Source organism: Brettanomyces nanus, chromosome 4 (genome assembly GCF_011074865.1).
Source record: "Brettanomyces nanus chromosome 4, complete sequence".
Lineage (NCBI taxonomy): Eukaryota > Fungi > Ascomycota > Pichiomycetes > Pichiales > Pichiaceae > Brettanomyces > Brettanomyces nanus.
The window spans coordinates 2,720,529-2,735,586 of record NC_052377.1 but is presented as its reverse complement, the minus strand read 5'-3'; the positions used below and the strand labels follow the sequence as shown (position 1 = coordinate 2,735,586).

Genomic DNA, 15,058 nt, shown 5'->3' with positions numbered 1-15,058 from the left:
CCAGCACACTCTTACTGGTCTATACATCTTACCAACCCCCTTTCTCTCCTTCTCCTGGAAATTAACACCAGTCTCCCAGAAATGAAAAAATAAAAATAAAATGATGAATAAGACATCCATATTGAGAGTCTGACCCTAAATTATAAAATCGCGATTTCTTTATTCATGCTGACGATGTGACCGAATCACATCAAATATTCCCATCGATCCCCCCATTAATAGTCTAGAATTGATCCTCAGCTATAGGAGGCTGGTAACAGAGCAACATTCTAAGACAAAACAGTACATTTAGACACGTTCAGCAGAGGAGTACCCAATCGATAAATGGCTGGGTTCAACTCATTCTCATCGCGCTCAATTTTGTTGATGTTTGACTTCCCTTTTTGGATATTAAAATCATAGCCACCCCTGTTATATGCATGAACGTTTCTTTTTTAGTATTTTCGCATCATATTTACCTTCCCAATATGGAAAATCATTGTCTCTATTGTGTCCGACTTTATTATTACCTGCACTTTATTCCCCGTTTCTTGATCTCTAAACTTCTCCAAATATGATAACTCGTTATTTAAGTAGCTCATTCCCATCGTCATATGGTTATTCTTGCCCCTTCTAATTTTTCCCTTTTTTCTCTTCTTCGTTTTCCTTTTTCTCTTTCTGTTCCAAAAGGTTGTTTTGTTTTGATTGATTCGTTCCCATAATGAAATTCACTACATTCACACTTTTGAGCGCAGCTCTACTTACATCCGCTAAGGCTGCCGATTTCAATTCTTACTCTAATACCACGTCAACTTCAAGCACGGCAAGTCCTAGTGAAAGTATTCAACCTGTTTTGAGTCTTGATAGTGATAACGGTCTTAAATTCCAAATTGTTGTTCCGATAGCTCTCGGTCCATGGTCCTCTGTCTCCATTACTCAGGACAGTCCCGCTGGATTTGAGTGGTCTGGAAAGGGTACCTTTTCCCTTGATGGTACTGCTGCTCCTATTTCGGAGGTTTATGATACTTCTGATTCTGATGTGTTAGATGAAGAATATCTTGATTACCCATCAACCATATACACTGATCTTATATACAATTCTCCGGATCCTGTCTTCCCTGCAGAAGGCGGTAGCTTTACCTTGACCGTCACTCTTGCTTTGAATGATGTTGCTGAATCGAAATTCATGAAGAGAGCTACCAAGACATATGTGTTGAGCCTTACCGTCAACATTCCAGCCACATCTTCAAGTGCTTCTGGAGCTAGTGGTGCTACCACCGCATCTAGTTCTGTGATTACTGGTGTTACAGCAAAAAGTGGTTCTGTTGTTACAGATCAAACTACAACAGTTCTCACCGTTACTTCTTGCTCTGACCACCATTGTACCGCTGTTCCTGTCACAACCGGTGTTACTGATTACACAACTACCGTTCATGGTACAGCAACTGTTGTCACCACTTACTGTCCATTGACAGCTGAGACTAAGGCTCCTGTTGCCACCACTGTGTTTGAAACTGTTACTTGTACGAAGAATGTTTGCAAAAAGACGGCTGTTACCACTGGTGTCACTACTGTTACTTCTACCAACAAAAAGGGTGTAGTGACTGTCTACACCACCTACTGCCCATTGACTGCAGAGGAGACGAGTACGGCTAAGGCCGCTTCAGAAAGTGCCACTGCTACACTTACGACTGCTGTGACAACTTCAGGAAGTGCCACTGCTACAATTACGACTGCTGTGACATCTTCTGCATCTACTGGTTCTGTCAAACCAACTGCCACTTCATCCAAGGGTGCAATTTCTACTTATACTGGTGGTGCTGCATCTCAATCTGCTGCCGGAATCTTCCTCGGCAGCTTTTTGTTTTTGGGTGCTCTTTTGATGTAAGGATAACTTTTTACCATCGTTTACAAAGCTATTCGTTACTCTTATTGTTTCATCCACTTGCATATTCATCATCTACACCGATGCTGCCGTTTATAAATTACCAACGGCTGGCTTCGGATTTAGTTAGCTTTTCCTATAATGATATAATTATGGACAGAGGGTCCAAGTTTTCTTGGCTTCATTTTTTCCATTTTTCCTGCTTTCTTGTTTAATTAATTTAATTTTGGGTTCACATTTTTATCTATTTAGAAGGAATTCGGATCAGTAATTTTCGTGTTGATATCCAACATAGTTTACTTTTTGTACGGCGTCATTTTAGCGCCACCACCCTTAGTGCTTAGACTTATTCTCGCAGGCCTACTCTACAAAGCATAAACCTATATGTTGAAGCAATTTAAACCTTAATGCTGACTCCAATACTGCTTCTCATACTATTTCCAGTCAATTGAGTTAGCAGGCCCCATAAAACACACAAATCTGACTGGGCCAATTGTACTAATCGAGCTAATTGAGCTATTTGAAAGCTCGTCGCGTTCTTGAAACTTTTCTCTCGTACTCTTTTTCGATCCCGTATGCAGCTGCTGCAGGTCACAAATGGATATTTGGGCCACATAAAAAGAAATTCATTCTGTATTCTGTAGGATTGTTTCCCTATTTCATCTTCGCGTCCCCCCAATCTGGTAATTCCATACTTCAGTCATCAACAATGCCCCCCTTCTGAGCCTTCAAACCTGTGATGTGTGTCTTTAAGATGCTCTTACGTGGTAGTTGCTAACATTTGCTTGGCCTTCACTGGGGTATCACAACAACTTGGTTACTATATATACCCCCTTCCCCTTCGAAAGGGGCTCTTCGCGATACCTCCCACACATAAATTGCCTCGATGTTTTAGTCTGCACAGGAGATATAATTAGGTGGCATTGCATACTATATGTGTCCGTTCTCCGGTTGGCCATCTAATTTCGGGGCACTTGCATACATAAAAACAGTGCGCGTCTGCGCCCGCACATGCCTCCTTCTCCATCCTCCAACTGAGCCTTCCAGTATTAAGATCCCATAAATCAGTACGTCCCAACACCAGCAATATGCTGGTCAAAATAAGGTAATGTATGTGTCGGGGAAAAAAGCTCGCTCTATTAAAGATCGCTAGTGGATTATACCTTAAACATTTGGTAAAGTCCCTGGTGGAAGAACTTCATGCAATCCTGGCAGTCTTTTGATTCTTTGGAGCAATCCTTTCAACTATTCAAGTGCTTTACCTTTTTTCCCTCATTTGAACAAAAGTTTAGTCATATGGTATTTGCTTTTGAGGGTGCCATGAAGTACAAGTTAATTTGCTACCTTTCATTTTCTTCAGATGATGAAGTATATCCCTGCTCATGACTCCAAGTTTGTGTCCCTTCAGCATAACATATTTGATCTCGACATCTCCTATGGTCTTCATATTTGAGAATCGGTAGGGAACGTTATCCTGTCTATTGTCTTTATGAGCTATACAACTTCTCAATGACTTCGTCGATCGGATGTTTTGAAATCGCTCTTATGTTGACGCAGAATAGTTGACAGTAAAATCGTAGAGACAAGTTTATCATTGGTGGTCCTTCTTCAACTGCTCCTTTTCTTTCTTGTAGTTTCTGTATTTCATTCTTACAAGGAGGTCAACAATGTGCAAATGAAACCTGTTTTCAAGTATTTCAACTCGACTTGGTCTTTGTTCATGCTTTCTTCGCAATCTGTTTGACCTACAATGTAAATTGGGAATAACATCTTGCTTCAGTACAATCAGAGATCTTGGCTTCTACTTTCTCAGGTTTACTGACATCTCTCTGTAGTGAATTTGAATACCTGGTTACCTTTCCAAGACAGTTCTCAGAGGCTGCTCCACTTTACCCTTTTTTCTGTGCCCTTAAAAGTGAATCGTTCTTGATAGAATCCAACTCAGAGACTATGAGAGCTAGTGATTAATGAGTAGTTATGTGTTAATGAGTTACAATGTATAATAACGTTTCTTGATCAGCCGGCTGTAAAGAAGATCGTTCTTCCTAAGATCAGTCACAAGACCGTATTCCGATTTAAGTAATAACCTCAGTTAAGTGAGAAATTGTACGGTTAGAACACATTTTATATAGTAGATAAATAGATAGACAAAATACGTCAATTCTGATTGGTATTAATAAAAGGTTGACATGGATAAATATGTATGTGAAATGTATGAATAGTGATCCTTTGTGATCCCTTAACTCGTGAATTACTGGTGTTGGGTTGTGGTCGGAAGCATTCTAATTCTTTTGCACCGTCAACACTTTTACATCTCTGCACCGAATCTTACTAATCACGTTCTTATCTCCCAGATGGCGATACACCCTTCTCTTCCCCGCATTGCCACAGTATTCGGGTCCCACATAATTTACACGCTACGCTCTTGTCATGCCATGCATCTCGTTTGCATATATAAGGGGTCTTTTTTCGCTCAACTCTTCTTCTTCTCTGAGCTCCACCATTAGGCACTTGTTAATGCAACAGCCCTCCGGCCATCCTTATATCCACTCAAATCCCTCTTCGCTTACGTCATCCAAATCATCGCTTTGTTCCTCCTGTTCTTCTCATTCCCATGGATCCTCTTCTTCGCCTAATGTTCTTCAGCCTTCTCTCTTAACTTCTGGTACTTTTCCTGTTCCCTCTAGAAAATTCAGTACTACTTCAACAGCCACAACTGACGACGACGACCTCCTCTCGGATTATTCTAGAACCTCTGTGTCTAGTGCATCATCATCTGTGAAGCATATCTTGCCCTTTGAGTCAGACCTAATCGCAGACGCCATATCTTGTTCATCGTCATTCTCTGCCTTGTCCTCTTTGGAGTCCTTGTTGGCCCTTCGACGTGTCGATGATGCTACGTTTGTCAACTGCTCCCCCTTGTTTGTTCCGTTCAGAGGAAGAGGCTTATTTGGTGGTACATTAGCAGCACAGGCAACTTTGGCAACCTTGCTGTTTACAAACACGCAGGAAAAGACTTGGAGGCCAATCTCAATTCATTGTCATTTCCTTTTCGCAGCCAAACCAACTCCTCAGTTGTTCTATAAGGTGTCAAGTCTCAAGGATGGTAAGAACTACTGTACACGTGCTGTTGATCTCTACCAGAACGACCAGTTGATATTTAGAGCGACCTGTTCTCTTGAGGCCTACCGATTGATGGGTTCTGCTTCCAAACTGGATGGTCAATTGTCTCATCACAGTAAAGGTCCTATAATTGGTAAGGATATAGATCTGCCAGAGGAGATGCTTTCCCAGGAAGAGGCTTTCTCTGCTTGGTCGCAGAAGGCTTACAAACATCGTCATTTGGGATACCTTAAAACGGCATTTGAGGATGTTACAAGAAGTTATGCAAGAGAGCCTTGTATGTGGAGATTGCCAAACGATATGCTTGATCTTGACAACGTGGCAGGCTCTGAGAAAGAGAAATCACCGTGCGACAGAACCTTAAGGTATTGGATAAAGACTAAGCAGCCGATGGCAGAACCACACATATATTCTTGGGTTGCATTGGCCTACATTTCTGATTACTTTTTTCTTAGCACAAACATGAGGTTGAACATGAGGGAGCTGTTCACCACGAAGTTTTCAGTTTCGTTGGATCACACAATCTACTTTAACAGTGAGATCGACGTATCTGAATGGTTTAATTACAACGTCAAGAGTTTGAAATCGGGCGAAAACAGAACCATTGTGACTGGTGAGATGTTCAGTAAGGATGGTCAACTCTTAGCTACGACGTTTCAGGAGGGATTGTCGGTGGTATTCACGGATTAAAAGTGCTATCCCTTCTTATTGATTTATCTTTTCTATATATTAATGTGTGATTATTCATTTTCTGCTTGTTCCTGTCTCATCAATTCTTGAATCTGTTGGCCTTCTGCTGTCTGCATTGTTCGACTCATCACAGCGTCTGCTACCCGGTTTTGGTCGATGTAATTGTATATCTTGGTACCCTTTTCCGGTGGAAGAACGTCGAATTCGTACACCTCGTTCTTGGTCCAGAAAGATTCTGGAATCTTGGCCATTGCTGAGGTTTCGTTGGACAATACAACGTGTCTCAACAAGTTTTGAGGAATCTCTTCGAGCTTGTTGAAGTAGCAATGGTCTTTCAAAGCGGAGGCCACATCAAGAGAGGCAAGCACCTGCTTCATTTTGTCCACAACAAAACTTCTCAATTCGGGTTCCTCTAGTAAGGTATTAACTCTTACCATATAAATAGCAGTGCTAATATTCACCGAGTCAGACACGACATGGCTTGAGTTCCATGCCTTGGAATCGCTGTGAAGTTTGCTGAGAATCTCAAACGCCGTATAAGGATGTCTGAGAACAGCATCTTCTAGCATTTGTCCAGCCTCATCAACCTTTCCAAGCTTCCACATACAGTAAGCAGCACTAAAACAAATAGAAGGGGTTAGCCATTCCTCGTAGCACTGGATCAAAGCAGAGTTATATAAGTCCACAAGGTATTGGTAATCGCCAGACATAAAAGCGTAAAAGTCTATAAAGTAGCGAACCCCATAAGGATCATCGTTGGGATCGAACGAGAAGAGCAGCTTGGTATAATTCAATGCTGTATAGAAGGTAGACTTCTTGGTAAGCACCTTAATGTAACGGAAAATGGTGAGATAAATCTGTCGGTTTAGATAGAACTCGAAGGGGATACGAGATTTGCCTCCGGCAAGGTTGAAAGTATTCTTCAACGACCAATCAAAAATGAACAACCCTCTTTCAATTAAACCGTTTGTGTTTGAGGTATCTCCTTGCCTTTGAAGGATGGAAGAGACCTGCAAAATGCTTTCCAAGTGATAAGGTGCCTTCTGAAGAAGCCGCATTATGCTTTCATGATCGGGTTGAATGGCCACAGAGATGAAAAATTCGGTAGTGAGCATCCTCGAGTATAGAGGGCCCTCTGTGAGCCTAAAGTAGCTGACTCCAGCTCTCTTGTCTCGTTTGATCTGTTCACTGATAGCCGCTTCCCAATCCTGGGGATATCGAACTTCATAAAGTTTAATAATATCGCTGTCCGTCAGTTCCTCCATCACCAATGGCTTCTTGTTTGTAGGTAACCAGTCGTCTCTAATTTTAGTAAGAACCAATTTTCTCATAGTGCCAGGAACACTACGTCTATCACGACCTCCCCAACCTCTGACACGTTTGCTGAGCTTTTTAATCTGCTTAAGAACCTCCGGAGTAATGAAAGAAGACGCCGTAGAGTCTGCATCTTCAATGGCAGCGCTAGAAAGCTTTCCAAAAAGACCTTCGTACTCTTTATCTGGATCCAAATACCGCTTCTGAGGTCTCACCAATTCACTGCATCTATTGAACATCCTCATTGTAAATAGTCGACCTCCTGGTGCGTATAAAGGTGACGGCCGAGTCACCGTGTCTTGTTCCAAGTCATCATCTTCATCTTTTTTTTCATCCTTGGCGTCCTTGATCTGAATTTTCGACAAAAGATTGTCAAGCTCGTCATCGCCGAGATCATCCACTTTCTTTACTTGCCTTTTGCTTCGATTTTTGCGACTCTTTCGGCTCTTATTTCCTTTCCTATTACTTTGAATACTCTGCACAGCATCAACAAATTCATCCGAACTGGTTTCATCAGAAACCTTCATTTCAGCTGCAATCGGTGTCTCCTCCTCTTCCTCTTCCTCAACATCTAATAGTGCAGAAAATGCATTCATCCTATGCTTAAAGTCCTTCTTCTCTAAGTGTTCTTCTGGGTCTTCACTCTTCTTCTCTATGGAACTTGCAATTTTCGCAAGCTCGTCCTCAATATTTGGTCTTTCCAACTTCCTTAGCGCTCTCGAACTCATCTCTAAAGATTACAAAGTTCTTCTACAGCTAGAACAAGCACAAGAGTAAAGGAGGACAAAATGGAAAGATCTGAAAAAATATCTCAAATACCTGAGAAGGGAAGATTCGTCCTACTCGATCGACCGACCAGAAAGCCGATTAGTCCAATTCCGGTAATTTGGGGATTTAATTGAGTTAACCATGAGTTGAGAAGTAGTGGCCATCTCTCAACTCTGCCTTCTTTTCTCCTCTAAAGGGACGGGTAAGTTTTCTACAGAAACTAGTTTAATGCTATTCAGATACAAAATTATGCTGGATCTCCGCAAAAACCAAATACATCTTGGTATAACTGCACGGTATTGTCGTTTATACCGGCCACGGTTGCAGAATCCGCATCTTCTACACCGGGGAAGGAGAAACGCTCTATAACTTCTTTTGGGGTCAACTGTGCTCCATTTATAGGCTCCAAATGCTCTAGCAGTCGTCTATTCGAGGAAGTCACGTCTGGAAAGACGAATTGATCAATTCGATCGACAGACTTGACGAGTTTGACTGGTTTGACGGATCCGATAGACTCCAGAGATTCCACGGGCTTCAAGGGAGGAGCTCTCTGAATACTGTCTTTCTTGGAAAAGTCCGAGCTGAAATGAAATGATTTGGCTGGATGAGAAAAGGAGGACACCACCGGTTGCACTGGTTTGGCAACTGGAAGAGATTTTAGTGTAATTTGCAACGGTTTAGCAGCAGATTTGTCTAGTTTGACTTCTCCTAAACTTCTTTTAGGATTTCCAATCATTTTCATCACCGGCTTCGTGTTGGATTCAACAGAAGGCAAATTTGGTGACCTAACACTGAGCTCACCACGCAATATCGCCAACACTTTACTGGCGGTTTTACTCAGCTCTTTCTGAGATGTCCTTTCACTTTTTCTCTCCACTTTTATCTCCACAAACCCATTGGTAGGCTTATGCGTTAAGTCGTCTTCATCCCCTAAATCGGTAAGATCTATAACACCTCCATTTACAATTCTTCTCTTAGAGGGAGGCTTTTGCTGTTGCTGCTTCATGAGAAGCGGTGATGTCAGTCTTTTTCTATGCCCACTATAGTTAACTATCCGAGTTTGGCTGTGGGGTCTTCTGATTACCCTTGTCTTGGGTTTATATGAAGGGGTATGAATACTCACAGGCGTTTTCACGTGTGATGGCCTTAGTATAGTCGTGTTATTAAATCCGTGTATTAATGAAGAGTTATTCTGGGTTGTCATAGTGGCATTGGTACTCATATTACCTGCAGGAATGCCCACGGTTGTCCGATTGGGAAAAATTTGACCCTGGCTGATTTGCTGACTCTTGTTAATCAATGACATCACTCCCTCCACTTCTATTTCACTAAGAGGTGCATCTCCTTTGCGCTTGAAGAACTCTGCAAGAGTATCATTAGGATTTCTGTTGTTGTATGTGGTGTTAACGTTCGAAAGACTAGTGAAGTCGACTGCAGAAAGATTGCTGGCCGCATTTATAGAGGTGTTGGCAAACGATTTGCTTGGACGAACGATTGAAGGGCCCACTATTTGTTTTTGTTTCGTATTCGATTCAGCCTTAGACACTGTTGATGGAGTGGAAAATATACGGCCGACGCGAGAGAAAAATCCACCAGACGATCTCCCCTGCTTCCGTTGATTTCCTGGGTTTATATCTCGTCTTATCATGCCTATAAATATAAACAATTAATAGGAAAGCGTGACGATTAAGCTTTAACAGATTTAGTTTGCCTGCTGAATCTTCACTCTCAATTAATTTTTTGAATTTTGAGTCTTCGAGAAAAAAAAGCTTCGCGACAGCGATTTCCTATCACTGAGTAATAATTCGTACAGAAAGAGAGAGTCAGATCGATATTCATGGGACACTCTTTTTTTCTCTCCAATCATAAATATTATGCCTCCTGCTATTCTAGGTGTCTTAGCATGTCAGAGAGATTCGTACTTGAAAACTTTGGTTTCTCGGGTTATTTCGTGCGAGGAAGTTAAGGTGAGTCAGATGAGTCAGGACTCTAAATCGAAGGACTCGAAGAACTCGAAGAACTCGAAATCCAAGAACTCAAAAAACTCAAAGAACTCAAAGAACTCTGAGAAGCCTGAATCTGCTTCAGATTTGCCATTAACACCTCTTTATGAAGTACAACTAGAAGACACCATATTGTTTCCTGAAGGTGGAGGTCAGCCTTCCGATACTGGATATCTCGAAATCGGAGAGTCTGCTCGTCATATTGCCGTCAAGGAAGTTAAAAGAGAGGAGTTGAAGGCTATACATGTGACTACCGAGCCCGTTGCTGTAGGAGAGAATGTTACAATGGTGGTTGACTGGGAGAGACGGTTTGATCACATGCAGCAGCATACGGGACAGCATTTACTTTCTGCTGTGTTAGATAAACGTGAGTTGCCTACATTGAGTTGGAATATGGGAGAAATGATCAACTACATTGAATTGCCCCGTAAATTGACTGCTGATGAATTGAAATCTATAGGTAAAGAAGTTAATGATTACATCACTGCTGCAATTCCGATCTATGTGGAGGTTCCCGATCAGAGCCCAGAGAAATATGATAAGGAGAAGGGTCGATTGAGAATAGTTCATATTGGAAAATTAGATGCCAATCCTTGCTGTGGAACCCATATGTGTTCTACTTCTCAGATCAAGGCTATTGCTTTACTCAACGAAGTTAGTGGAAAGGGTAGTAATTCTAGACTCAATTTCATCTGTGGCGACCGTGTTATCAAGTATGCCGGACATTCACATCAAATTTTGAAGGAATTGGTCGGTTCTTTGACCTGTCAGCAAGAAATGTTACCTGAAAAGGTGAGAACTTTAGCAAAAGATAACCGCAAGTTACAGACCAGAGAATCTAATTTGTTGAAAGAGATTGCCATTTTTGAAGCTGAAGAGTTAAAGAGGAAATTGCAAGACCATAAAGTTGTGTATCACCATAGATCTGATGCCGACTTGGCTTATATTTTCCACATTTTCAAGCAGATGAGTCCATTAGCTGAAGGCACAGTGGTCTTATTAACAGGTGAGGCACATCAGTCGGGAGCAGCCATTGTATTTGGAAACCAACTGGATACTGTTTTACCTGGATTAAAGGAACGGTTACCCAGCCTAAGAGGTGGAGGAAAGGACAAATTTCAAGGTAAAGTGGCATGTTACGAAAAGGGTCAATTGGAGAGTGCTTTAAAATATTTAGATTCGTTAGCGTAGCCAATGCGCGTGGCGTATGAAGTGAGATTTACTGCGATTTTGCATCTGCACTCTGAGTCTGGTATCGTCGTTTCTTATTTGCTTGAGTCTATTAATGAGGCTGTCGAATACCACTGTTTCGTCTTTAGAGAGAGTGGCAAAAGTGCAATCATCAGTATTATCAATCTGTGTAGAAATATTCATCCGCTTAAGGATGGCCCACATACTTTCGTATTCCTGGAAGCAGTTGCAGCAGACGATTTCTCTATAGTTTCTATCGATTGGAATCAAGTTACTTCTTTCGTAGAGCGGTTTTTCACAGATAATGCAGTATTTCAATGATGTTTGGGACATCTTCTGCTGGTTTACCAGAGCATCTAACATGTATGGGTCTTCGTTGTAGGAGATGGAGGATGTAGCAGATGCAATATTGAAGTTATTATTGATATCAACGCCAGATTCCTGCATGATTTTCAGCGTAGAACCTGATAGTCCCAAAACGGATTCAGTAGTATTAGATCCAAAAATGGGTCGACATGAAAGTCCAGAAGAAATCTCTTTCATTTCTGTCTCTTTGTCGCATCTCATCGATTGCTTGAAGTCCATTACAGACACTCTCTTATGCGCTCGCTTAATGTCACCTCTTGAATATTCAGGCTCTTCTATGTAATCCTCAATAAGAGCTAACGGTGTCATATCATCATCACTATTCACTACTGAAATATCATGTGAGCAATCACATTTCATAATGTCTATTTCACTATCCTTCATATCAGTAAAACTATCTTCATTATGTATTTTTTCTTTCAGTGGATGGGCCAAGGGGAACGAGGTAAGTTTTGTATTATCAATAAGATCCAATCTAGACTTCTTCCTATTTATGGTGTTTATCTGATTGGCCGACATCAATTGAAGGGGTGAACGGTCTTGCTTCATGTTGATAGTAGTAGCATTGATACTATAAAAATACAAACACAACAAATACACTTCCCGTATAAAAACTCACAACTTTGAAAAAGACGTTTTTACAGGACTATTGCGCATGTTGACATGTCATCCCAATTAAGTAACTAAACACGCAGATGTGATGCAATGGAACGGACATAAACAAAAAAACAGAAATAAAATAAATAAATAGAAGAAGTGATAGATAATAATGGCCCGCACACGTCTATTTCTTATCGTCTAGATCGGTTCTTGCCTTTATATCATCCACCTGGTCAGCTAATTCTGGGAATTCTTGCTTTATAGCCGCTCCTAAAGTGTTTCTGAAATTCTGTAATGCTAACGATTTTCCGTTGAGATATTGGTTGAGTTTTCTTACCACCTCTACGAATTCTCGAGTGTAGATATCGGGATTTCGTCCATCTTCTACGTAGTTGATAATATCTAGGGGGATGGCAATAGACTTTAAATCCGGCTTATCACTTAATTTCTCTAACTCACTTACAACTTTATTAATATTGTTGGCCAATCCGAGTTTGGCTTCTTCCGTTCCTTGGAAGTCGTGCACCTGAACACCAAGATGAACGAATGTCTCTATGATATCTGAGAGTTCATTTTGAACGTTGCCAAGAGCTGTATCTGGATCAAATCTGGTTTCCGTAGTCATAATTTGGAGGAGGATTATTAGTGCAAGCAGGTGGGTAGTAAAGTCTTCTCAGTGAGATTTTGAGTTTCTTTAAATTTTTCACTGTCTCGAATGCACGTGATTTTTCACAATCCATTTATTTAGCAAGGGAAAGAATAGATTGGAATGGAGGGCAGAGTTCTAGGAGAGTTACTGAACAAACCTGTTTCTCTCACTTTATCATCGACAAATGTCACTAATATATAAGGACACCTTGAAAATCAGTCAAGCTCAACTAGATCACTGGAACAAAACACTCAGTAATCTAAACCCTGACGAGATTATTAAGTGGGCCATTTTGACTTTCCCAAACTTATATCAGACAACGGCTTTTGGGCTCAGTGGATTGTGTATTCTGGACATTCTGAATAAGTTAGGTTTCATCGTAGAACTGGTATTCATCGATACGTTGTACCATTTCCCGCAGACGCTGGATCTCATTTCTAAAGTGAAAACCAGATATCCTGACCACAAATTACACGTGTTCAAGCCCGAGGGTTGTTATACGGAGGAGCAGTTCAGAGATAAATATGGTGACGAACTTTGGGAAAAGGACCAGCTAAAATATGATTTCGTGGCCAAAGTGGAACCCTTGGAAAGAGCTTATAAACAGCTTAATATTCAGGCTGTGTTTACAGGTAGACGAAGATCTCAAGGTGCAGCCAGAGCCCAGTTACCCGTTGTGGATATTGACGAGGCTGTGGGAATAGTGAAGATTAATCCACTAGTCAACTGGAGCTTTGAGGATGTTCAGAAATACATTAAGTTGCACAACGTTCCCTATAACGAACTTTTAGATTTGGGCTATAAATCGGTGGGGGACTGGCATTCCACTTCCCCAGTTAAGGAGGGAGAAGACGAGAGAAGTGGAAGATGGAAGGGTCAAGTAAAGACTGAGTGTGGAATTCACCAGACATCGAAGTACAGAAAGTTTTCAGAGCAAGAAGAACAGCTAGATAAATGATTTCAAGATATGTATATATATAATACGCACTGCCACAATCCTTGTTGTCTCTATGCGGCGGTGCTTGTTCAATCAACGCGATCCTTGCCTGGCCCCAGTTATTTTTAAATTTTTAAATGAATTGGTTATCTTCACACATTCCCCCCCTTGTTTGTGTTCTTCATTGTTGTTTACTATTTCGTAGTTAAGCATCTCGTTTGAATCACTAACTCAATTCAAGGTAAGTATTTTACATTGAAAGGGTTGCTAAGAATTTGAGCCGCCATTTACTGCGCTTTTGTGGAAGGAGAACAATGGGATCAATGTGACAGTATCGAAACAAGAGCATGTTTAATCCTTCAATATCGACTTGATCCTCCCTTCTCATCGGCTGCTGCACTGTTCCGCATCTTTTCTGACTTTACCTATTTTCCCTTCCTCTTTCTCGATTGCTTGATCGTGCGTGCCTTCGTTCCCCTGTGCTTTTGTCTTTTGTCGTTTGTCTTTAAGTCGATCGACGGTTCATATCGAGCAACAGAACATGGCTACGCCCTCTTTGGTTTTTTTTTTCTTAGTTTCCATTTTCCATTTTTGGCTTGGCTTGGCCTCATTTTCGCGGCTTAGAAGATCGGGAAAATCAAGGAAGAAAATTTTTGTTGGTGGCTTAAAAGCAGGAACAGGAACATATTCTTATCTGTCTCAATAACAAAGTACTAACATTCTTATTTAAAGTGTCAGGATTTTAGGATCTAAACTATAACAACTAAGCATAGTGTTATCATACAGGGATACTAATACAACCACACAATACAATGTCTACAGCCCAGATGCCTAAGATTAGAAAGAAGTTGGTGATTGTCGGAGATGGTGCTTGCGGTAAGACATGTCTTTTGATTGTTTTTTCTAAAGGAGCCTTTCCAGAACTCTATGTGCCAACAGTGTTTGAAAACTATGTGGCAGATGTTGAAGTAGATGGAAGAAGAATAGAATTGGCCCTTTGGGATACTGCAGGCCAGGAAGATTACGATAGATTGAGACCTCTTTCGTACCCAGATTCGAACGTGATTTTAATCTGTTTCGCCGTGAGTGCTCCAGATACTTTGGAGAATGTTGAAGAGAAGTGGATCTCAGAAGTGCTACATTTCTGTCAAGGTGTTCCTATAATTCTTGTTGGATGTAAGATCGATCTCAGAAATGATCCTCGTACCATCGAACAGTTGTCTCAGGTTGGTCAAAGACCTGTCTCTACTGCTGAGGGACAGGATATTGCTGAGAAAATTAAAGCTCTTACTTATATGGAATGTTCTGCCAAGTTGAACCAGGGTGTTAGAGAGGTCTTTGAGACCGCTACCAGAGCTGCTTTACAAACCAAGGAGAAGAAGGAGAAGAAGAAGAAGTGTGTTGTTCTATGAACAGCGAGTTATATGAACCAGCGAATAAGCGAGCCCAAATATCTGTAGTAAATAGGTACTTAATCGATACTATGGTGTTATCTGATTCACTTTAGTAGCATTGGAAAGTTGATCAAATTTTTCTTCTATAAATTTTCATAC

At 41.1% G+C, this 15,058-nt stretch overlaps 9 protein-coding genes across 9 annotated transcripts; 5 read left to right on the top strand and 4 right to left on the bottom strand.

Moving 5' to 3' along the window:
* Positions 1–700: 700 nt before the first annotated feature.
* Positions 701–1,867, top strand: FOA43_004542 (uncharacterized protein; the record flags this gene model as incomplete). The annotated part of the gene is made up of 1 exon (XM_038924775.1): positions 701–1,867. The coding sequence occupies one exon, from the start codon at positions 701–703 to the stop codon at positions 1,865–1,867; it is 1,167 nt and encodes a 388-aa protein (XP_038780703.1).
* Positions 1,868–4,053: 2,186 nt separating this feature from the next.
* FOA43_004541 (uncharacterized protein) lies at positions 4,054–5,677 on the top strand (the record flags this gene model as incomplete). The annotated part of the gene is made up of 2 exons (XM_038924774.1): positions 4,054–4,065; positions 4,730–5,677. 2 exons carry the CDS (start codon positions 4,054–4,056, stop codon positions 5,675–5,677), a joined length of 960 nt encoding a protein of 319 aa, XP_038780702.1.
* A 50-nt stretch (positions 5,678–5,727) lies between these two features.
* Positions 5,728–7,719, bottom strand: FOA43_004540 (uncharacterized protein; the record flags this gene model as incomplete). Its single annotated transcript, XM_038924773.1, has 1 exon — positions 5,728–7,719. One exon carries the CDS (start codon positions 7,717–7,719, stop codon positions 5,728–5,730), a length of 1,992 nt encoding a protein of 663 aa, XP_038780701.1.
* A 287-nt stretch (positions 7,720–8,006) lies between these two features.
* Positions 8,007–9,407, bottom strand: FOA43_004539 (uncharacterized protein; the record flags this gene model as incomplete). Its single annotated transcript, XM_038924772.1, has 1 exon — positions 8,007–9,407. One exon carries the CDS (start codon positions 9,405–9,407, stop codon positions 8,007–8,009), a length of 1,401 nt encoding a protein of 466 aa, XP_038780700.1.
* A 226-nt stretch (positions 9,408–9,633) lies between these two features.
* Positions 9,634–10,953, top strand: FOA43_004538 (uncharacterized protein; the record flags this gene model as incomplete). The annotated part of the gene is made up of 1 exon (XM_038924771.1): positions 9,634–10,953. One exon carries the CDS (start codon positions 9,634–9,636, stop codon positions 10,951–10,953), a length of 1,320 nt encoding a protein of 439 aa, XP_038780699.1.
* A 28-nt stretch (positions 10,954–10,981) lies between these two features.
* On the bottom strand, positions 10,982–11,703 carry FOA43_004537 (uncharacterized protein; the record flags this gene model as incomplete). The annotated part of the gene is made up of 2 exons (XM_038924770.1): positions 10,982–11,041; positions 11,065–11,703. The coding sequence occupies 2 exons, from the start codon at positions 11,701–11,703 to the stop codon at positions 10,982–10,984; spliced, it is 699 nt and encodes a 232-aa protein (XP_038780698.1).
* Positions 11,704–12,103: 400 nt separating this feature from the next.
* On the bottom strand, positions 12,104–12,544 carry FOA43_004536 (uncharacterized protein; the record flags this gene model as incomplete). The annotated part of the gene is made up of 1 exon (XM_038924769.1): positions 12,104–12,544. One exon carries the CDS (start codon positions 12,542–12,544, stop codon positions 12,104–12,106), a length of 441 nt encoding a protein of 146 aa, XP_038780697.1.
* A 208-nt stretch (positions 12,545–12,752) lies between these two features.
* On the top strand, positions 12,753–13,526 carry MET16 (3'-phosphoadenylsulfate reductase; the record flags this gene model as incomplete). The annotated part of the gene is made up of 1 exon (XM_038924768.1): positions 12,753–13,526. One exon carries the CDS (start codon positions 12,753–12,755, stop codon positions 13,524–13,526), a length of 774 nt encoding a protein of 257 aa, XP_038780696.1.
* Positions 13,527–14,317: 791 nt separating this feature from the next.
* On the top strand, positions 14,318–14,917 carry RHO1 (GTP-binding protein Rho1; the record flags this gene model as incomplete). The annotated part of the gene is made up of 1 exon (XM_038924767.1): positions 14,318–14,917. The coding sequence occupies one exon, from the start codon at positions 14,318–14,320 to the stop codon at positions 14,915–14,917; it is 600 nt and encodes a 199-aa protein (XP_038780695.1).
* Between the last annotated feature and the right edge of the window lie 141 nt (positions 14,918–15,058).